Raw genomic sequence first — 23,839 nt, 5'->3', positions numbered from 1 at the left:
CCAGATCGCCTGACCAGGGTGGCGCCCCCAGGTTCCTTCCCGGGTGAAGGAACCAAACTTCGGCATGCTTTCACTTTCCCTGCATCTTTGTCTCATCCTGGTACAGCGTTTATATTTTATTTTTAGTTGCTTAAAAGAATCTCATTTTAGGATTTGGGGATCCTTTGTGAAAGTCATTATCGTCAGCAATATCAAACAACAGTTACTCAAACACTTGTCAAGTGTACAAACCAAGGCTAACATTAGAGATCTTAGTTATCGGGAAGAAAAAAACGAGAGGACTGTAAGTCTGCAGTGAGACTGGAGAGGCCTATGCGCAGTGGACTGAGTGGTGGACGGAGCACGTGCCAGTCGCAGGGGCTGGCGGTGGGCGTGTGCCTGCAAGGGCTGATGGGAGCAGGGGTGAGTCCTTTGTAGGACAGTCACACAGCCGATCCCCACAGTGCACAGAATACCCAAACACTTTAGAGGACAACTCTTCCCCTTATGTGGCCATTGCCCACCACAGTTCATGTTTGTCCGTGATCCAATGTATTAAATGGATTTTTTTAAAAGTGCATTTCACATCATAACCTATACATGTATATACGTACGTGGAACTAAAATAAATATTTCAATAAAATACACTTACCTCTCACGTAGTCTGGGGCTACGGGGCTACCATGGGGCAGTTTGAGTAGCCATTGCCACGTCAGCAGAGTGGATTCATTCCACGCAGAGATCCTAAGTCATGTCCTGTGTTCAGTAGAGGTGAAAGTCTTGTCCAGGCCTTAGACAGAGTCTCATTAACAGCATCTCCTGTGTTCCTTCCTGAGGTGGAAAACGAAGCTCATTCCCAACGTGCAAAGCCAAGGCGGCGGCCCCGGGACCCCTCCTGGAGATGGAAGCTTGTTGAAACCCAGACTGTCTCCATGGCCTGCCCAGCCGACCCCAGAGGAGAACTGGCACCACCTTCACCCTGAGGTCACCGCTAGAGACACTGATCCACAGAGACAATCACTGCCGAACCCCTTTCATCCACTGCAAGAGCCAAGGTCCAAAATAAAGTGTAAAAAGTTTTTTAAAAGAAAATTCAGCAGCACATGAGAATGCCAGCAGGCCCTGGGTCCGCTGAGCTGCTCTCCTCCCCGCGTGTCCGCCGTGCACTTCCCAGAGCCTCTTGCATCCATACCTGTCACCTCTTGGCAAAGATGGTGACTTGGCTGCCCCCCGCGGGCCTCGAGCACCTGGAGCCAGCAGCCAGCGTGGCCGTCAGCGCCCCCGAGGGAACGCGTGGCCGAGTTCCCTCTATGTCTCCGTCTTCACTTTTCCTTCTCTGCCTTTCTCCTGAAGCTTTTATTTAACAGCGCAAAAGGATCAAGTTTGCTTCCTTTTTTTTTTAAACTTGAATATTTTTTTAATTTACACTTTTTAGTTTTAATTTTCTTGTATATTTTGCTAGCTATGAGCTTTTAAGTAAAATTCAAAGATCTGAAAAAGTTGGAAATAAAAAGGGACTGAAAAGAAGCCACTGTTTTTTGGGCAACATCTTGTCCAGTAAGTGGCCACGTCCACTCTGCTGGTCGCAGTCGGCAGTGCTATTCCATTTTATTTTTCTTCGGATCTCGTTTTTGTTTTTTTTTAATGGTAAACCTTAACAGATACTTTCAGTAGTCCAGTTTGCAGTGAATTTTCATTTCTTTCCTTCTCACCCCTTCTTGTAAAAAGCCCAGCACTTGAATTGTTATTACTTTAAATGTTCTGTATTTGTATCTGTTTTTATTAGCCAATTAGTGGGATTTTATGCCAGTTGTTAAAATGATCATTGATGTACCCTTTTTTTTTTTTAAATAGCAAGGCACAGCCTTTGCCCCAAACTGTCATCTAACGTTTGTCATTCCAGTTTGCGTTAACGTGCTGAGCATTTTTTAAAAGAAGCTTTGTAATAAAATTTTTTAAAGTGTAATTTTTTTTTTAAAGCGTGAAGTTCCTGATCATCTGGAGTTGGTGATGGTGAACTAACTCCACGGGCCAGGCCACAGCTGCTCTGTCCCCGACTGAGGGGCACTGCTGATGCAGCTTTAAAGGTACACCTCCAAGGAGCTTGTACGGAGTGGGCCCCTCCACCTCCTTCCCAGGTGTAGACAAAGTCAGAGCCAATGGGAAGAAGAGGGTCCCCAGGATTCGGATGGGACTGATTCCCTTCTCGAGCCCCTCAGACATCGCCGTGGGCTCCACCCTCAGCTTGCTGCCATGTCTGCAGGTGTGCCACGCTTTCCACTTCATAGCTCATTGCTTCTCAAACTGGGTCCCCAGGTCAAGGTGTCCCTGTGCCGAAGGAAGGTTTTAACTCCCGCTAGTCTCCCCAAAGTCAACATTTCCCCAGTATCGAGTTTGTATTCTAGAATTCTCCCTTTTGTTACACTACTAGCACATAGGTTGGTATCTGACTTAGCCAAAAATACACATTTTGCGCTTCAAACGTCAGTATTTCATGATTTTCCACGATGGTTTCCCATCCATTGAGATAGCATGAGGACCATTCATACCATTGGTCTAACTTAAGTCTTTAGCTGAAATCCTATCTCTTTTTTTCAACCTTCAATACAGCTGGGGAACAGCTGGCTACCATACTTGTAATAACCCTCCACATACTGTACTTGAAGATTGCCATTAAATCACCCCTCAAATTTCTCTTCTCCAGGCTAAGTAATCCCAACTCCTTGAACCTTTCATCATCAGTCCTTTAATCATTTTTATTACTATCCTCTGGAATCTCGCCAATTCCTCTTCATTTAGTCCTAACTTGAATCAGGGAAAAAATGTCTATTTTATGTTCAGGGGACCTACTTTTTATAAAGGTTTCATATTCATTTGAAAATTATCTGAGCTTTTTTAATATACATCAACCAAGTGGTTATACCTGAAGCCCCACCATGCTTTTTTCAGGAGTTGACTAGAAAATCCAACAAAATAATGTAAGAGGTGACATTGTTACTTTTATTGTGGGGAGGGGTTGTAGCAAGATATGAATCAGCTTTTCTGGATCTTAGAAATAAATCCACGAATAAAAGCCTGTCCATTAAGTAGACAGCAAGGATACAGAGCTGAGGATCGAGCCTTGCGCAAGCCTCTCCATGGGTTCCCCCTCCACGATTTTCACACACAAAAAATGAGTAACAATGTTGAAAGAAATGGGTTGTTTGCATCCTCTCTGAGCCAGTGGCTCCTTCCCCAAACCCAGTCCCCTCTTCTTGTTTTTCCATTGAGGATATTTTTCCATTGACTTTTTAGAGAGCGTGGAAGGGAGAGGGAGAGACAGAAACATCGATACGAGACAGACACATAGATTGGTTACCTCCCTGACATCCCCTGAGTCCACAACCGAGGCACATGCCCTTGACTGGAATAGAACCTGCGACCCTTCAGTCTGCAGGCCAACCTTCTAGCCACTGAGCCAAGCTGGCTAGGGCCCCTCTTCATTTTTTATTTTGCTTTCAGGATAACTTTTCCCAGAGAACTTTGATGTCAATGCACAGTGCTGAAGCCTGGCCCATTCAGCCCAAATCCTGCTTTCTGCTGCAGCGGGTTCTGGGGAAGGAGAGTCAAGAGCCCCTGGAGGTACAGACCAAGGGAAGCTATCCTGGACAGCTGGGCAGAGGGCCTCCTCCAGCCACTGCTCCTGCTGGTCTTGGGTGACTTGGCTTTCTTCCTTGCAGCAGGCTCAGAGCTGATGGCGTGCCTCGAGGAGGACAATGGCCCGCCTTTTTTTCTGGGAACCAGCCTTTCTGTGAGGCCACAGTTGGCACACGGGCCCTTAGAAGGGGTGTTTTCTCCTGGTTTAATTTGTTTGGTTGCTAGGGTTGCTGGCAAGGACCCATTTAGCTGGAAGGAGCCTTTGAACAGGTTCTTGACTGCAGATGTCCCAAATACAATATTTTTTTCCCTCTATAGTTTGGTCTAAGGCTGCAACAATATGAAAACCTCTACTCAGGGCCCAGGAGCAATAACAAGATGTCTGTGTGTCTTTCCTTTTAAAGGAGAAAAATCACGAGGGAGCAACGCATGTTCTGGCAGAAAAGGGAAGCAAATTCCACATGACAGTAGTTGTACAAACTACATTTACCCTATTTCCCATGGGATATTCTCTCTCATGCTGAGAATTTTGGGAGCTGCCTTAACTTCCAGGGATACAAACAGACATACACACAAAACTTTGAACTGCTTTGTAATAGGGTAGTTTGCAATTAAGCATCTTCATAGGAATAGAAGGATGTGATTCTAAATGCTTACATAAGTGTATTAGGGGGAAAATAAGATCATTGATTTTGTTGGCTCTCACTTAGTGGGCACCATTTTGGAAGCTGCTAAACTTCCGTACCTCTTTAATGGGAAAACCCATATTCTCCTCCTCTGCTGCCAGGAGTGGTGGTGAGGGAGGCTAGGGGAAGGGCGTACAAGAGCAGCTATTGAAAATAAACATTACTCACACAAGACAACCCAAGTTAGAACTTTATACATATCAAGTAATATAGAATTAATTTAAGGTAAAACTTGAGGAACTCAAGGGAACACCGGCTATTCACTTATTGCCCTGTTTGAGAAACAATGCTAATGTTGTTTATCATAGGCAGCATTGGGGGAGGGCACAGCAACTGGTGTAAGAGAAATGCCCGGCACCCTCATTCAGTACATATCACTGAGCACCTGCCACTGGGCTATGCTGAAGTAATGGTGCACCAGCAAAATGTTTGCACTGTTTGCAAGCTTCCTCGCCACCTCATGTGTTAGAATGTACAGGCATTCTGTTGCTAGATAGTAATTTGGACTTTAAAAACCAGCTCTATGTTAGGAAGGGGGTGGTGCAGCAGGAAAGGCCTGGTTTGGAGTCACAGAGCCGGACAACACCCACTCCCACCAGTGCCGGGTGCCAGGCACCCACCCCTCTGGGCATGCCTCCCTGTGGGCTAAATGAGGAGACCACTGACCTCTACAAAGGAGACGCCTGCCAGATAGGAAATAACTAAATGAATTTCCCCTTGAACTGCTTTGTAATTTGTTATTAAACATACTTTGCTCAGTGTAAAAAAAAAAATTTGTTTCTGTACTGCCTATAGCCATAGAACATGTGAACATATTTCTTCTGTCCATGGAAGCAATTGGTAACCAAGCCTAACCAATCCGTCTGGACCAAAAATCAAGGAAATACTTACGGAAAATGATTAGGGTTCGGACTGCACTGGGTCATCTACACCAATGTGTTTATTACTAAGTATTTTTCTTAATCTGTAATAGCTTAAGATGTTACCAGCTAAATTCATTAAAATTTTTACTTCCCTTAAATAAATGGGAGAAATTGGTAGGAAATGTGTGATTTGCCAGATTGAATAACACTGCTTAACTGAGTAGGCCATCACACTGCTTAACTGTTTCACTTTGCAGTCCACTGGAATTAGATTAGTCATTTCCTCTTTTCCATCTCTAACTTGAATCTCTCAATTGAACCATATTTTCTCCCAAAGGAAGAAGGTATAAGGCCACCAAAGTAGAATGGAGCCCCACCAGTCGGCCTGTTTGTTGTTATAGATTCTACCAAAGTTAGGTCAGACACCTGCTGTTCAATTGCAGAAAGGCAACCCTTGGTTTTAAAGCCCAGCTTGCCCTCCACACCAGCTCGCATCCCCCTGAGCATTCACAGAGCAAGGCCTGCACAGCGCTCCTGGGGCTGCCTGCGGCAGTCTCATCCGTCACAGGCTGTGCCTACCCTGGTTCTAAGGTTCCAGTCAGCTGGGCTCATCTTTCCCGGGTGTCTGGTCCCAGAGAACTGGAACCCATCCAGCAGCCCTCACAAAAACTAGCCCGTTTTCATGAGTTTCCTTTTTTCTTTTAAAAAACTATTTTAAAATATATTTTTATTGATTTCAGAGAGAAAGGGAGAAATAGAAACATCAATGATAAGAGAGAATCATTGATCAGCTACTTCCTGCACACCCCACACTGGGGATGGAGCCTGCAACCCAGGCATATGCCCTGACCAGGAATCAAACTGTGAACTCCTGGTTCATAGGTGAACACTCAACCACTGAGCCACACACTGGCTGGGCTCATGAGCTTTCAATGCCAATGCAACCCTCTTCATAAGTGGCCACTCCAACTTTTACTGAAGCTTTTGGATGCCTGTCTCTATTCTACTCTTCAGTCTTTCCCCCCTCGTACCTTACGGAAGGGGAATTTCAAGTGGTGATCAGAAACCCTGGAGTGCAGAGTCCCACCAAGGCTGTGGTCCCTGGGGAGGGATGGGCTGCAAACCACAGGTCGGGGAGTGAGATATGCTGTCCCTCCCTGATCGTCCAGCATTGGACAGAGCTGTAATTTTAGTAAAAGGATGCTATCAACTAGTTCTCTCCTAGCAAGAGAACCCCGACACACAGGAGACTGAACGGGAAAGGCAGGACAGCAGAGAAAAATCAAAACGTAAGTGTTAATAACTACCATAGGCCTAGGACTGAAGGACGTCATGTCAGCCATTGGCAGAGCCCACAAGAGAGGGGAGTGCTGAAGGGGTAGTTGGTCTCAGACCAGGATGCGCTTGGGTAACTCAGCTCCTGACCACTTCCCTCCCTCGTGCACCACCCTTCACCTGACACCAGTTAACAAGAGCTGCTCACCTGGGAGCAGTCTGATGGCCGCTATCTCTTCCCCGGGACTCGAACCAGATTGCAGACGCAGCAGAGCAAGACAGCAAGTGGTGCCACCACAAATCCACGTGATGGTTCCATCCCCCTCCCTAAACTGGAGCATTGAGGCTCAAAAGCTCTAGCAACCTACCTTCCCAGATGTGCCTCCAAACCTCCACACGGCCCCAGAAAGAGGCATTTAGGAGTCAGTCCTTCAAACAACCCCAAACAGAAACCTTAGTCCAAGCATGTCTTCCTCCCCACGCTGGTTCTGGCTCCTCAGTTCCCCGCCTTCTGGGCCCTGTCGCCTAAACACCGACTGCATTTCCCTGGTGGGGTATCCTAGGTAGGAGGCTGAGGCATCTTGTTGAGGCATGGAGACCCCCATTCAGACACCCACCGGCTCCAGCAAGGCCTGCATCGTCCCACCACGAGGAGGGCTTTGCCTTGACCAACTACATTATGACCGGATGAAAACCCAATTTTTCTTCTGTTCATAGTCCAGCATCACTTCCCCAACTACCACGTTGGGAAAATCTTGGGACCTTCTCTCCTCCACACTTGTTCTTCCAGGGTCTTACATCATCCAGTCTACCATTCATTCACCAAATGTAACTGGCCCAAGTGACAGCCACCCCTGCAGCTCCCTGGGAGCTTTCCTGCCGCGCTTCCCTCCTGAGTAGCCGACCAGCCTGACCAGCTTCCCAGGGAGCTCAGGGAAGACCTTGCAGAGCGGCTGTGGGGGGTGACGCTCCACCACTTACCTTCTTACCAGGCGGCCCTGCACTTCACTTCTAAGACTCCCCTTTGTAAGACTCGTGGGCCCTTCCCAATAGTCAGCACACTCCCCCCACGTGTGAAATACCCAGGCCTTGGTAAGCCTGCGGGCAGTGAAGAACTCTGGCTTCCTTCCAAATAGGGCAGAGGAGCGGGGTGGTCACAATTAGCCTACTACACAGCACCACCCCCAGCCTGGGTCAGCCATCATTTTGTTTCATCACCAGCCCTGTGGACTAGGGGCACTATTTGCCCATGTGCCAGGTGCACCCAGAAGTCAATCCCTGAGGGTGCACAGGTAGAGCGGGCTGAGCATTAGAACCCAAGTCTGTTTCATTCCAAAAATCATGTATTCCGGTTAATTCTGCAGCAGCTGCAGATGGTGATTTTAGATAAAACATTGAATTCATGCCAATGACGGGATTTTTCTGTCTTTCAGGAGTTAACATTTCTGCTGTAGAAATAAAAACTGTGATTACAAAATATTAAGACTGATTTTAAAAATATAATTTACACAAACAAATGGGTTGAAAACAGCAATGCTCCCATTGTTCAAAGCACATTGTAGGTTACTATTTATGTATCACCAGTGCCTGTTTACAAGAAAATTGGTCCCACAAAATTAGCCACACCTTGACTTTTGGTAGACTTAATTGGTTAGTTACTTAAGTTGAAATGTTAAAGGGATTAAATCAAGGTGGGACAAGAAAAAAACTTGTTTCAATGTGTGAAAAGTGTAACGTGAAAACCACGAGAGAAAGCGGAGTGTATTGTGTAAGCCGTGACTAACATATGAGTTCTATCCTCTCCACCAATTAGTGGTTGAGTCTGAAATGAGCTTCTAAAAGTTGACATGTTAACGAGTCAGAAAACTTACTCTACAACACCCAGTGGGGAATCACGTTATACCCCCAACTGTACACGTTTGCAGTTCCGGGATCTGGCCACACCTTGCCCCACGCTGCACCACGTAACAGGCCCCGAACTGGAAACATACCTTACCATTGATGTCAAAAGCTAGCCAACCATTTCCCCTGAGAAACTGTTATTAACAGTGAATCTTATGAACATTAAAGGGCCACAGTTTTTATTTTACAAAGACATGTTCATAAGCATTAAAACTATTCTTCAGAGAACGCCCTCGTGCTAAGCCAACTTGGACTGGGTGATGGCTATGCTCAGAGGCTCCCGGAGAGGCCACCCAGCCCTCTGGTTCCTCCTCAGTCCAGTTTGCAGCGTAGACCTCACTCAGCAAAGGGCAGGAGCTGGTCCTGGCTGCTGGGCCATCTTCCCCAAGGGAGCTCTCGGTGGGACTGGGGACCCATAATCAACTCCTCTTTGTAAGAAAATGTTCAACATTCCTTCCTGGTCCCAAACATGATGCATGGAAAATTTTTTTGAAAATGATAAAAATGTTGAGAGGCCACCCTTTTTGACTTGCTAGAAGTGCATATAAAAATCTCAGCCAGAAAAGGATCACTGTGGCCCTACCCTCACATCGTGGCAGGCTGATGGTCCCATTGCCGTCCTCTCTCTTCCCTGAATTGAGGGGTCAAGAAAGAGCCCTGCCATTTTCAGGACAAAGGCCCACATCCTGTAGGCACTTGGGTCGGTGAGAAGGAAATGAAGCCCCGCCGAAGGCCAGACGCAGGTCAAAGGCCAAGAGCCAGCCTGAGAGCACAGGGCTCAGGCACGAGGGTGACCCTTAGTGATGGAAACGTGGTGGCACCGCAGGTGCTTCCTTTTTCTCGTTAGGAAATGTTTTATAAGAATAACCTAAAAGTTCCCTAAACCAGGGTCTCTGTGTGGTAGAAATGCATGTACATATTTATGTTCCTATGATGCTATAGTTAGATTCAAGAAAAAAAATTACTAAGCCCCCTTCTATCATGAAGTGGGGAGTGGGGATGGCAATCTCTCAACCATTAGACTTATGCCCCAGGACAGCAAACAAGGGTGCCCATTTTGGGGACAGTCCTGTTTGAAAGTCTGGATTTGAAATTCCCAAATGTGCTAGTTTGTATTTATTTTATCATCAAAACTAGTTCTAATCCTGGCTCTGCTACAAAACTTCTGGTGACCTTGGGCGCATAACTCAGGGTCTTTGTTAATGAGGTCACTGGGCCTCAGGGTTTCTGATGTCCTTCCAGCTTCAAAATTCTATCTTGGAAGACACTTTCTCAAAGACAATGATTAAAGAAGCTTATGTCACATTATTTCCCTTTGTTGGCAAAGAAGCAGATGTTCCTTAAAAATTGTTTTCTGTGCCCTTAGTATGATTTTATTGGCAAGAAACCTGGAGTGATGGCTACAGTCAGGTCCCCACAAACACCTCCACATGTACACCTCCTCCTCGCCACTGCCGCTTTAAACAGCAATAGACCGAAGGCAGTGGGGGCACAGCTCTCGGCTAAATCACCAACCTTTACTTTTGTAATCACTTAAGCATGTTACCATTTAAAATTATACATGTTTATTTCAATTCAAATTTTTACAGATTAAAAGATTGTATTTTATTAGAGTCAATTTGTAGGCAGTTTGCAGTAATGATTTCTCATGGAAAAAAAAAGAGAGAGAGAGACCATATTCATCCAGATTTCAGATGAATGAAACCTCTTCCTGCAAACCAAGAGCATGGCGATGTTCCTGCCAGTCCAGCAGATGATGAGTGGGATAGAGACAGGACACTATGTTGTGCCCAGGATGTGCGGAGAGGCTCAAAGCTGCAGGTAGCAGACCTCACAAAGGTGAGATGCAACGCTGCTCCCTACAGCGCGTCACAGACACATCACGGTTTCGCCAACGCCTCCAAGTGGCAGCGATGACCCCTAAACGCTCTCAGAGGAAGTGTGTGAATTCAGTGTGTGAATTCAGGCAATGGTTTTTCAAAGTGACGAGGTTCAAAAGAAATGTTTGCTCCAAGGCACCAAGGGTGTAAAGCTTTTTAGAAAATACACAGAAATGAACAGACTAAAAAAAGGAACTCGTTCTCAATAGAGAACCCTGCTACGTGAAAATAATTACTTCAGACAGATTACAATCAAATTGCACATCGCATAGACTGTGCTGCGTGGGAGCAGGTCCGACCCCAGGGCATTCCCGCGGGCGTTTGGGGCGGCTGCTGGTGGAACTTACAGGGCTCGTCCCGGAGCCAGAGCACCTGTGCATCATTTGTATTTATAAAACCCTTCTCCCGTCTTCTTGCCAAGCTTTTTCTCTGCTACCATCTTGTTCACGGACGGGCTGGGCTGAAACAGGGGGTTCTGTGTATCCATCTCATGCCACCCTATTGAGAGGAGGGAAGAGGGCTCAGATGAAGTGCTGGCCTTATTTTCACATCTCAGCATTCCCAGGGCAAGACTAAAGGTCCCACTTTGATGTGGGAGAGCCCCTTGGGTGTGGTGCCCCTCAGGCCAACATGGCAGAGAGAGGCTGAGCTGGTGCAGCCCCAGGGCCCCAAAGGAGGTGAGCTGCCTGCCTTCCCCCCACCCCACGCTGCTTGAGGCCTGGCTCCTGTTTATCCAACCCTTCCTGAAATCACTGGTTCAACTGCGGTTGAACTTTTCACAGTCAAACAACTTTCAGAACATGTGAAAAATCTGAATTTGCTGCTGCTGGTATTTTACATCCTCTTAAAATTCCAAAGGGCATGCTTCAAGTAGAACCTTCCTCACTCCTCCCAAACACGTAAGTGTTCTTTGTGAAACCTGGTAGTATGAGCTACCTGCAACCTCAGCAGTCCCACTGTAATAATTATTTTTCCTGTTTCAGAGCCTTCACAGTAAAGTGGACACATTAAAGAAAATGGCTGGGTATCTTGACTGCAGTGCGGTTACACAAATCAGAATGTGTGTGAGAAGGACACAATGCGTCAGTGCCGCTTGATGGTTTCACACTGTGCTGTGGTCTTGTGATGGAACTGTGGGGTGATACTGGGAAAGGGTAAATAGGACTGTCTGTTTTATATCTGAAACTTCCTGTGAATCTATAATTATTTTAAAGTGAAAAGTTAAAAATAAAAAAGGTACCCGGTGAAGAGATGCTAGGGAGCCAGCACATTTTTCCTTCCTCTACCACCTAGTAACTTGAGTTGTTAAGCCATGTGGGCAGGACTTCGGGAAGTCTCCTAAGACCCCTTAGAATTTCTGTTTTAAACAGGCCTGTAAGTCACAATTGAGAGAGACTACCTCAACTCAATGAAGAAAGACAACAGAGAATCCCAAGTCGTACCGTCCATGATGAACTTCGTTGTGTCCAGCCCAACGTAATCGAGAAGCTCAAACGGGCCCATGGGGTACCCAGCTCCTAGCTTCATAGCGACATCGATGTCTTCCTTGGACGCGTCACCTAGGGAGAAGGGGAGCCTGTTACTGTCTTCCCACAGTTCTCCTTGTCAGGTTGCTAGTTCCAGAACTGCTAGAGTTTTGCACATTCAATACCAGTCAGGATTTCTGGCTTAAGTAAGATTTTGTGTCAGAGACACATGCTAAACAGGTCACAAGACTTTCAAAGCTGTTTTGTAGGTGAGTTCTGCCCATGGACAGAGAAAGACCCCGAGACCCTGATTCCAACATTAGTTACTTTCTAACGGGCTAGAAATTTCCAAGTCTGGAATAATTTACTAAAATATCATTTAGAGATTTTAGAATCTAAAGCAGATTTCTGATTGATAAATGGACTTTTCTTTATAAAAAGAACTAAGTTTTATACTTTTGTATTTATTGTATATATATTTTTCTTTTCCAGCTTTCTTGGTTTTGCAAATAATGAGTATTCCTCTAGAAAAGGGGTGGGCAAACTTTTTGACTCGAGGGCCACAATGGGTTCTTAAACTGGACCGGAGGGACGGAACAAAAGCATGGATGGAGAGTTTGTGTGAACTAATATAAATTCAAAGTAAACATCATTACATAAAGGGGTACAGTCTTTTTTTTTTTTTAGTTTTATTCATTTCAAACGGGCTGTAGTTTGCCCACGGCTGCTCTAGAATCACAGTCACATAAACACTTCAGTCAAAATAACGTTTGAAGAAAAGCCCAAACCTGCTTTAGAACTGCTATGAAAGCTTGAACATGTGCTGAAAGGACTAAGACAAGGGCCAATATGCTTCTTCCTAGGAGTTCCATCCTTAGCATCCTGTCCTTGGGCCACAGGAGGCCTTGACAGAGAACAGCCTGTCCCTTTCTCCGAAATCGGGAGCGGGAAGAGTCTGTAGTAGGTGGCTATCTAGAATTTTGTTCCAAAGCATAAAGAAAGGGACAATTATACCAAAATGTTAAAAACGCTCAGAGAAGATTTCATACCTAAGTATTTTGGATTTTTGGGCATGAGAAACAGGAACTATTTAAAGATCTATAAAGACGATTTTTTAAAGCAAATTAAGTACTGAAGTAATGCCAAAGGATTTCAAGGCAGTCCAAGGTGATTAAAATACCAGGCAATTATTTCATAAGGGTGACATTATTAGTACTCCCCTAATTAGTTAACCAGAGGGTCCTGAGGATCATGATTTGAATTCAGGTCGTAAGAAAGCAAAGAGAGTAAAATGAGCATACACACTAGCCTTATCAGGTGTCCTCATTCGTTCATTCATTCATTCATTCAACTTGCATTCATATCTGTCATGTACCAGGCACCCAAACTTAGAATGAGACAAAGAAAATCAAGAAGAGCACTTGAGTATGAGTATTCAAAATATAATGGGAGAAGTCAGATGTGTAAACCAAAAATTTCACTATCAACAAGAGCTGAAGACTCACGCAGCTGTGTGGGCAAAGATAGGGAGGTTTACTCACACTACCATGACTTCACCAAAACCACCACCAGGCCCAGGTCCTAAATGTCCCAAAGAGAAACCCCAAAGGAAGAGCAGGCAGTGAAGGCCATCCAGGCAGCAGGAACAGCATGTGCAAAGCCAGGGATGAGAAAGAACATGGCAGCTGAAAGGCGGATTCTGCTCAAAGAATTTCATTAAACCCCACGGCTTCTATGCTGTCAGAGCCGGAATGTTGGAATGACAGCCTCGCACATTCCTCTGGCTCAGCACCTGCCGTTCCCTGTGCCGGGTGCCCAATGTCCTTGGACTTACGACATCTGTAGGCTTCTGCTCACTACCCTCCCTCTCAATGCATGTAAACTAAGGACTCAGGGCTGGGACTCCTGCCATCCTCTTACTTTATCTTTCTCAGAGGTTACTGGTCTCAACCTAACGTGCTGGTTATTTACTAGTACTAGGGGCGCTCTCATCTCATAAGAATACAGGCTACCTAGGGACAGAAATCTCCTGGCATAATGGTTCCAACTCACCTAATGCCATTTAATCAAATCTACATTCAAGGACAGGCAATGAACCCTAGAGGAAAGACTGTAATTCCAGACTCAGAGACTCACATACTTCAAAAAATAATATGAAGACAGCATATCACTAAACAAAACAAAACCTAACACATGTGTGTTTTACAGCACAACTCTAAAAATTCTATTTGGAGTTAAAATAGAGCCAAAGACGTAAAAAAGAGAGAACTAAATAAAACACACACGTATAGATTGGTGTGCTATGTGGGAGCTAAATGTGGTGGGGTGTTTTAGACCAATAATTCCTAACTTACTTTATAGTGAAGCACTTCACTGAGAAGCTGATGCCCTCTACAAAGAAAACGTTACATACATGCAAAATTTTGCATGAACCTTAGGAGGTTCTTGGAACCCTCCTCCCCAGATAAGAGCCCTTAACTCTAGAAAACAAGGAAAAGCCTCCTCAATGAACTCCTAGATCTCCTGCAGCCTGCGAACCTGGGATCGCCCCAACAGGGCAATTTTGCTGGCTCATCAGCACCACCTACCAGCCACGCTTGGCATTACCACCACCCAGGGTCACAGCCACAAGGAGCAGAACCTCTGCAAGCCACCATTCCTTTATTCAGCTATAGTGACCTCAATGCCTGTCCTGTACCGGTACACTAAGGATACCACCACAGGAAAGAGAAGGGAAGGAGAAAGACACCTGCCCTGCCGCAGGAACTGAGTGGCAGCCAGACAACGAAGAACCAGAGCATAAAGACACTGGCAACACAGATCAGGTCCGGCCTGCAGCCCTGAGAACACATGGTGGAGTTGTGAGAAAGGTAGGGTGAGGGAAAAGGCCCTCCTTTGGCAAGGACACTGTCCTTGATGACAACAGAACCTCTGGATATAAGGAGTGACAGTGTGAGCAGGACATCACAGTGACTGGAGGCCAGTGACTGTGGCCCCATCACCCTGTCAGAGCCTACCGTGGCCTGTCAGAGTGGCACCCGATGGGGGCAGCTGTCTGCTACTGGGCACCAGCCTGCTCAAAGGTGTGGAGAGTGAGCTCTGACCCGCAGGGATGAGGGTGACTGACTCCACCAATGAGGCCTTAACGACAGTGGGGATGAATGAGAGCGACAGAAAGAGGACAGAAGCTGAAGGACGCAGAGACGCTCGAAGCTCAGAGGCAGAGGGGAGAGCGGTGGAGTGCCCGGATACCATGGGGAGTTGGTGCAGCCTGTGGCCTTCTGCAAGCTGTTCAGCTGCCAGGAGGCCTGAGTGGATGATGACTGGGATGAGCCCCTGCTGTAATGCCCCAGCCCCTTCTGCTGAGCCTGCACCTCAAAGCAGCAGTGTGCCAGCCGTGTGTGAACACTCACCCCACAGGTGTATCAGCAGTGTGTGTATGGACTGAACGTGTGTCCCCCAATTCCTATGTTGAAACCCTACCCCCCAAATGAAATGGTATAAAAAGGCGGGGCCTTTGGGAAGTGATCAGGATCAGATGAGGTCATGAGGGTGGAGCCCCCATGAGTGGGATGAGAGCCCCTCAAAGAGCCAGTTTCCTCTCTGCAATCTCCACGAGAGGACAGTGTGAGGACACAGTGAGAAGTCAGGAGCATGCAGCAGGCCCTCACCAGAACCCAACCTTGCCGTCACCTTGACCCTGGACTTCCAGCCTCCAGATTGGTGAGATATAAACTCGTTAGTTACAGGCTACCCAGTCTGAGGTATTCTTGTGACAGCAGCTCGAGCTGCCCAAGGCAGTGTTGTACAGAGCTTTCCTCAAGAGTTCAGAAAAGGCCGGGAGAAAGAGTCAGTGTACGCCTTCACTGTATGACTCTGCTGCTGGGCCCCGGGCTCCCCCCGCCATGGGGCAGACACAGCACGCACTGTGTCCTCACCCCCAGGACAGCACGAGACTGTCTGCAAACATGGCAGAGACAGTTACAGTTAGGAAGAGATGTGAGGTGGCGTGAACGCCTTTGCTGCTTCAAGGAGCCCCGCTGAGGCAGGGCTAGCACAGGGGAGCTGGGATGACAGGGAGGAATCAACAGTGAGAAATGAACAGGTGTGACAGGCAACAGAGGATCCAGAATGGGTTCAGGTTTCAAAGTAGAATAGATGCTGGCAGGTCAGCACAGACAATGGAAATGGGTGGCGGGTGTGCATCTCACACACCTCTGTGTGGGCTGAAGGAGGGCAGAACCTCGAGGGCAGCAGCAGGGACATGGTAAGGAGCCTGAGGTGTGACATGAGGAGCCCAGACCACAGTGGGCTTGCTGGGAGAAAGCCCCGCCCCCGACATGACCCCCAGCTGTTCTAGAAGAACAGGCGCCGGCTCCCAGGCCCTGAGAAGCAGTCAGCGGGGAGGCAAAGGGACAGCAATGACAGGTGCTGAGGGCAATGTCAAAGGCAAACTAAGGGTCAGATTCCCCTTCCAGCTTCACCTCACCAGCTACTGGTGATGGTGAGGCTCAAAGGGAATGCATCTGTTCAGAAAGAGACCACTGCCGGGGACTGGGGACAGAAGACAAGAAAATGACTTTCAACTTACAATCTGATACATGGTCCATCTGCAAATATGTCAAAGTGACAGTATGTCGCAGTGAGAAAAACACCATCAGGAGGTGAATCACCCACATGCTCTATTTTAACACATTACATTACAAAAACCAACCCTGCCTTGCAAGGTTGGGCAAAACATTTCCCGCTTCCTCTGAGCTGTAATTAGGTGTATTTGTTGATAGATAAACAAAGAAGTGTTGGTTTGATCTTGGAGCAAAAGTGAGGCAAATGCTCTCCTGTAACACAGAGAAAAGTTTTAATATTTAAAGCAGATTTTGAGGAAGCAAATGTGCTTTCATCTCTCTGGAAGAGCTGGTAGAAACGTTTTGTTTCGAAATGACATGCTCAGGAGCAAGCATTTGTGAAGTAATTGAAAACAATTACACTTGCTTTTTATCCATCCTATTAAGGCTCTTTGCCTTTGAAGCTGACATGATAGTTACCTTTCCAGAAATGTGGTGGGGAAGGCAGGCAGGAGGCTACATGATATTTTATAATCTGGACTGGGTCCCAGGTCTTATACGTCTATCAACAAGTACTGAGGAGACATTTTAGACTATTCTTAAGGTTAAAAACCCAACCTGCACCGTGGCATCATCAGCAAGGCCGGACGGGGCTCTCAGAAGTGGTCCTCAGCGCATGCCAGCCTTGTTACTTACTTCCTATCACAGTCGCAATTTAGAGCTTTAAGGAAAACTGAAGGTTACCTAGCCCAGTAATTTTCACATTACTACTATTATTTTAAGCAATAAACCCTTTAACCAAAAGCAGAGATCCAGGATATAAAGCCGTGCTGGGCGTGCAATTGCTCTGGCCAGGACTACAGTGGAGGGTCCCAGAGCCACACCTCAGAGGCCTCACAGGGAACCCAGGGGGCCCTGGCAACACACTGACAGAGGTACCAGGGCCCAGGGTGAGGCCAACTCACCCGGCTAGAAAATAGATGCTCCTTCCCTGCTCTGTAAGGCCCGCCCTTCCTGCAGCCCCAGCCTGAGGACATCCAGGCCTGCGGCTCCTGCCTGGCCCAGGACAGCCACCTCGTTCGTACCTCGTTCGTACAGCCGGACTGCTTCCATGAGGTAGGGCACCAGCAGGCGGTTCACAATAAACCCAGGCGTGTCCTGTTTTAGGAGACAGAGAAAGAAAAGACACATGAATTTTCATTGAACTCTACTTTTTGTGAAGTCACCAGGCTGCCCCTTCTCACCCTTGATTATGTTACCCACATTTATGAAGCTATACACTTGTATTATAGTAGGAGCACAGCCTTACCTCCACTTCACATGACAATTTATCCAACAACTATAGTACTTAATAAAACCCCAGATGCTCCCACTGCCTGATCCTGAGATAAAGGCAGGTCAAGGAAGCGGGGGTGTCAGAAAAGCACGGCTTTGGGGGCAGGCAGATCTGGGCTCAAATTCTAACACTCTCTGACCTTGCATCATCCTGAAGTCCAGTTTTATGGTCTGTGAAATGGAGTCATCGTTTCTATGTGACAAGTTGTGCAGACACATCAGAAAACAGTTTCGCTGTGCACACTGCCCTGCACTCAATGGCAGCCCCTCTGCTCCTCTCCTTTCCTCTCCTCTCCCACACCCCTGTCAGGGATCTAGAAAAAGCAACACTCCATCTCAAACCCCCACAGGAGCACTTCTTCTGGGCTCCTCAGAAACATTCCTGGGTCCCTCAGGATTTTCTCCTGCTTCGGTGCACAGTGGAGGCGGTCGAGCTGGGAACAGGTTCCGGGACAATCGACATGAGGCCGATCACTGGCCTTTCACACGTGCCACTTAGGACCCACTACTTTGGACAAGTCCTTCCACTCTTTTCCTCACATCGAAACCTTCCCCATCTCCCCTGAAGACCTAGTGTGGGATGTGGGTTCACCTACTGATCTCTTTTGGAGGCTAATAGGGTGGTAATTTTTGGTGGTATTTATGTGAAGCTGATTCCATTAAGTAAATGCCCCGCCTCTTTGAAAAAAAAGGCTGTGATCTCCCTGAAGGCAGAATTCTCACCCTGGCCTTGAGTTCCATTTCTTTTTTTCTTTATTTAAAAAAATATTTTATTGATTTTTTACAGAGAAGAAGGGAGAGGGACAGAGAGCCAGAAACATCGATGAGAGAGATCGATCAGCTGCCTCCCGCACGCCCCCCCACCGGGGACGCACCCCCACAACCAAGGTACATGTCCTTGACCGGAATTGAACCCGGGACCCTTCAGTCCGCAGACCAACGCTCTATCCACTGAGCCAAACCGGTTCGGCGGGTTCCATTTCTAACACACTAGGCAATCCGTACACACTGAATTAAAGATGACCCACCCTGCACTACTCTTACAGCTAGTCTGACTGCATGGTACACACTGGGCAGCCAAGCCACAGGGCTTATACTTCTTTCAAACATCCCCTACCCCTAGCTCCCAGGAATACAGACATGCATACAAGAGCTATATCCGTTTCACCAAGATTGTATTAATGAAATGATGACGACTTTATAACCAGGGGGAAAATGCTTTTCAAATTTAAAAGGTTTATTAGAGAAACTCAAATGAGGCACACCATATACAAGGTTAGAAGTCAGAAAGCAGCCTGGGAAAAATATCTGCTCTACTTACAATATACAGTGTTTTAAAATAGAGTTTATATTGTCTACATAAAGAGCCTGAAAAGAGTACTAAAACTCACAAAATATTTAAACACACTACTAATCAAAAAATTTTCATTGGAATAAAACTGGCATTTGCCAGTAAGATTACTAGGAACAGGTTTTTCCCCATTAAAATATTCAGTGTTTTTGAGGATGCTGAGACAGATACTCTCATAATGTTAGTGGGATGTAAAGAGACATCATCCTTGAATAAAGCAATTTAATTTTATGAAAATTGTACTGCTTACATTGTTCATGCGTTTTTATCAATTTATTAAATATACTTTATTGCACTTACTATGTGCCTGGTATTGTTCTAAGAACTTTACAAATATTAATTCAGGCCCTGGCCTGATGGCTCAGTTGGCTGAAGCACTGTCCCGTACACCAAAAAAGGTTGCGGGTTCCATTCCTGGTCAGGGCACATACCTAGATTATGGGTTTGATCGGGGCGTGTACAGGAGGCAGCCAATTGATGTTTCTCTCACACATCAATGTTTCTCTCTCTCTCTTTTTCCCTCCCTCACGCCCCCCTCTCTCAAAAAAAAATAAAAACATATCCTCAGTTGAGGATTACAAATATATATATTATTTATTCCTCAAACTAACCCTGTGAGGTAATTGTTATTACCTCTCTGTAAGGTAAAGGACACTGAGCCACAGAAAGGTTAAGTAACTTGCCCAAAGTTACACAGCTAGTAAGTGCCAGAGCCAAGAGGTGAACCCAGTCTGGCTGGCTCCAGAGTTCATGGCCTTAACCTTTTCACCTCACACTCTCCTTCCCTGTGAAGTCTCACACTATGAAAAGACACACTGTAGGCACATGAATGCCACTCTTCTATGTCAGGTGTTGGCAATTACCAATGCAATCCTATAGTCCAAATCCAGCGCTCCCCCCGCCCGTTTTTAAATAAAGTTTATTGGCACACGGCCACATTCATCTCAGCATGTGCTGTCTCTGCTGCCTTCCGCTACGACAGCAGGATTGAGAGGCTGCAGCAGAAAGCACGTGCCCTAAAATATTCACTCTGGCCCTTTCCATGAGAGCGTGCAGACCCCTATCCTATGTAGGTGCCGTATATCGTCAGGATGCTTCTCCAAGAGCCTGAATAACTGACCCAGAGAGACTCCCAGGAAGCACTAGGGTCTAGTCTGCAGAAAGTGTTCTGGATGATACAGTAGGTACTTTTGTGAGACCAAGAGTTCCCATCCCTGCGCCTGGCGTGGCTCCCCGTGGAAGAAGAGACCCTTGCTCTCAGGAAGTATTGGTTGTGCTGCTGAGCTTGACCACTGGCTCGGCCCTGCACCCCCACTTTTGCAGCCAGCCTCTGATTTGCTCACACTGTTCTTTCCAGCGTATGACTACTACCTGCCACTCACACAGCATAAACTGCTAAGGAAGTCCAATCATAACGTCTGGTTAGTAACATGATTTTTACAAAATCCAGACAATTTAAAACCACAAAACTAAAGAAATAAAAAACGAGTGTTAGGAAAGTGAGACTTCCTAAGAGCCTACACTCCTGGGCTGGGGACTGGCACATGCTGCTCTGCTCTTTCTGGTGCCCGGGGTCCACATCCTCAGGCGACTGACTTGGCTGATTCGTGAACAACCCGAGTCTTCATGGGCAAATACAATACTGTGAGTTCAAACTCAAGAATCTTTTAGAGCCCTGACCAGTTTGGCTCAGTGGATAGAGCGTCGGCCTGCAGACTGGGGGGGGTGGGGGGGCGGTCCCAGGTTCGATTCCGGTCGGGGGCATGTGCCTTGGTCTCACTTTCCTCCTGGCAGCTGACTGATGTTTCTCTCTCATCGATGTTTCTGGCTCTCTATTCCTCTCCCTTCCTCTCTGTAAAAAAATCAATAAAATATATATTTTTAAAAAAGAATCTTTTAGAAAGCAAAAGTAGGCTATGAAAAGAACAACAATGATACAGAAAATTATGGTAAAAAAAAGGTGAGATAGTTATAAAAATTTTTAATGGCATCTTGTGACACAACTGCCCCTTTAGAAAAGCTGCCAAGTCATGCAGAAGTGTAGCCCTTACATTTCGGGAGAACCAGTGAGTAACTAAACAAATGAAGAGACTGAAGTAACCAACGCGAAGCAGTGGAGGGCCAGGGGTGATTTTACAGCTCATAACTGGGGACCCTAAGGGGAAAGGTCGAGGCATGCTTTCCATTTGACCGCACTTCTCACTGAAAACAAAACACACAAACGACAACGCAGCATTCCACTGAGAAGCAGCTTTCCTAGCATGACCTGGGGCAGGGCGGGCTGCTCTTCTCTCATCTCCTCCCGACTATGCGTGCTGCTCTAGCCACCAGCGAAGCCCCAGTGTTCTGTTTGGGATGCACGGGTCCATCAGGCTGTGCCGGACACACAGGGTGGTTCTGGCTCCTGAGGCCCAGAAGCTAAAGCTGATGGAGTAACAAAACCCATTTGTGGAAACACAGCCAGTCAACAGTCTGCTGCGCCCCTTTGGATCTCAGACTCCCCATGATGGCCCTGGCGAGCTAGAAAGGAGGCGCAGCTCACTCTTCCCAACCCATGGAAAAGCCTGCAGTACAAGTGCCCCATCTCCCGCATCATTCTCCTGCGCAAGAATTCCACCTGGAGCAAGTCAGGTCCCGGGAAAATCAGCCCTTCCCATGCTACTCAGACTCCACCTTGCAGGTAACAGGATGCTTTCCCAGGGCTTTGCTGAAGTCTAGCAGAGATTCAAACGTCTTCTGGCTGGTCATCGGCGTTTTAATGACCTGGAAATGCAAAGTGGAGAAGAATTATGCACACAATTTTAACAGAACAGTTCAAGAAACATTGACCAAAAGCACCCACACGGGCAGCAAAAATAGCTTTCATTTCAGAATAGAAGGATCTCAGCCAGAAACAAAATGTTTACCAAAACGCCCACTTTAAGACACTGAAGTACTGCAGAATACACAAAATCAAGGCCTAAAATACAAAGGTGAGGGTTTGTGTAGGAGAGTTTTACAGGCTTTGTTGTGAGACAGACCTGGGCTCAAATCCCAACTGCACCACCTCCTGGCCCACAACTCGGCATGATTTGTGAGACTAAAATGACACTGAAATCACTCTACCTGTCTCAAGGAACTGAGGCGAGACTGTGAGGCAGGGCAGGATTGCAGCCCTAGCAGGTAGGAACTGCTCCCTAGGTGCCGGCTTTTGCTGGTGTTTTACCTGCTGCTGTTCACCACTTCAGGGAGGTAACTGGAGGAGCCTAAAGGCTCTCTTTGCTTCTGAACAGGCCAACCACAGAGGAAGGCTTTCACTTCCTGCAAACAGGGGCCCAGGGCTGGGGCTGGCCTGCCAGGCACCTTGGGAAGGTGCTCCAGTCCTCGTACCTCCTACGAGGTGCAGTGCAAGGGTCTAGTGGGCCACTGGGATCCACAGGCGATGGCACAAGCACCATGCCTCACAGCCAGCCCTCAGGAAACATTGACTTTACATGTCAAGAGTTAGATTCTGGCAAATGGAGTGAGAGCCAGGTGAATTCATACTTTAAAAAAACCGAAGGAGAGATATATATATATACATACACACACACACACACAATGTAAATGCCACTTAAGGATTTCACCGAAAGTCAAAGCAAACAGGCGGGGCTTCTCCGTCAGACCCTGTCTATGAGCTTAGGCAGGCCAGACCAACCCTGAGTGCCTCTCTCCTGTGACATGGGATGAGGACACCCGATACGTCCGCCCTACTTGAGGGCGCCGTGTGCCTTAATGAGCCAGTACCTGTGCAAGATGAAAGGTGCAGCTAAGTGAAGAGATTCTCACTTGTGTTTTAATGTGAGCACAGCCTGGGGTGTCGTGGAGTGCCAGGACACTAAGGGAAGTCAGTAAGTGGAAGCAGAAAGAAGCGCCAGGAAGATGGGGATGAGGCTGGGAAGAACCAGGCCAGACACTGCTCTGTGGCATCACCCATCGAAGAGCAACCCGAGAGCTGATCTAAGGAGGCGCCGCACATCCCATCAGAGCTACAAAGATGGAGCAGGGCACAGGCCGCTCAGTACGAGGTTTTAAAAATAATGTGTTAAAGAAGTCAACGGTAAAGGCTTTTAACGGGAGGGCTGCATATTCATTCACTCAACCAAGAGCAACATGCTACACATAATCTGCTTATAGCTCCAGCAGGGTCTGAAGAGAAGATATATATATATATATATATATATATATATATATATAACCAGTTCCAAGTAAAAGGCAAGAGCCACTCAGCCACATGTGAAAGCTAAAGAATAAACACTGAATAGAGAAGAGCTCTTTTTAGAAAATATTTTCTAGAGAATGCTAACATTTGCTAATAAGTATTAGCTGTTAACAACCAATGTGCAACATTTTCAAAGACACAGATGGACCCGATCCGATAAATGCAGTTGAAAACAACATTATTAGAGTTTGAAGTAAATCTATAAAATGTGTCTTTATCTCCAAAACACATATGCACATGATATGTGGTTTACACAAGAAAGTAATTAGTTGCTAAGTACAGAAATGTTAAAAATCCCATCCCACTTCTTTTGCTCTTTTCTGCATAAAAGAGGATAAATGTGGTTTTCTCTATCCCCTCCTCATTCTTCAACTTCTTCAAAAACCACCATAGGGAATGGGGTAAATTGGAAGAAGCTGAGGAGCAATGTTAGAACAGACAGATTCCTATCGCAAGCTGGTCAGAGCTGTCACTCGACAGAAAACTATAGGAAAACAGCCCTCGTTAACCTAATGCTCATGCTGCTGCGGGATGGGGTGGGGTGGGGAGGGCAGGGATAAAGGAAGGAGCGAGGCATGGAGAAGGCAGCAGTGGGGAAAACAGGTCCCAAACACTCGGGCTCCACATCCCCCACACTTCGCACGGCAATAAATCTCCAACC

The 23,839-nt window shown here is 46.7% G+C and overlaps 2 protein-coding genes across 5 annotated transcripts in view; one reads left to right on the top strand and one right to left on the bottom strand.

The window, feature by feature from the left end:
* Positions 1-1,945, top strand: part of LEF1 (lymphoid enhancer binding factor 1) — a 116,861-nt gene extending 114,916 nt beyond the window's left edge. For 2 of the 4 annotated variants that reach the window (XM_070433532.1, XM_070433514.1), the window contains one exon: positions 816-1,945. In XM_070433532.1, coding sequence (XP_070289633.1) covers positions 816-895 — 80 coding nt within the window. In that variant the 3' untranslated portion in view covers positions 896-1,945. The remainder of the gene's footprint in view (positions 1-815) is intronic. The other 2 variants (XM_070433542.1, XM_070433525.1) reach the window with 1 other exon arrangement.
* A 7,938-nt stretch (positions 1,946-9,883) lies between these two features.
* HADH (hydroxyacyl-CoA dehydrogenase) overlaps positions 9,884-23,839 on the bottom strand; it is a 47,210-nt gene continuing 33,254 nt past the window's right edge. Inside the window, exons 5-8 of the mRNA XM_070433502.1 lie at positions 21,612-21,701; positions 17,338-17,410; positions 11,664-11,780; positions 9,884-10,719 (exon numbers count right to left, since the gene is read on the bottom strand). Of these exons, the coding sequence (XP_070289603.1) occupies positions 10,601-10,719; positions 11,664-11,780; positions 17,338-17,410; positions 21,612-21,701 (399 nt within the window). The 3' untranslated portion in view covers positions 9,884-10,600. The remainder of the gene's footprint in view (positions 10,720-11,663; positions 11,781-17,337; positions 17,411-21,611; positions 21,702-23,839) is intronic.

This window comes from Myotis yumanensis, unplaced genomic scaffold (assembly GCF_028538775.1).
Source record: "Myotis yumanensis isolate MYYU_CA2020_CCGP unplaced genomic scaffold, mMyoYum1.0.hap1 SCAF_1, whole genome shotgun sequence".
In the NCBI taxonomy this organism is placed as follows: Eukaryota; Metazoa; Chordata; class Mammalia; order Chiroptera; family Vespertilionidae; genus Myotis; species Myotis yumanensis.
Note: the sequence above shows the minus strand (reverse complement) of the source record. Positions and strands in the feature narration are given on the sequence as shown.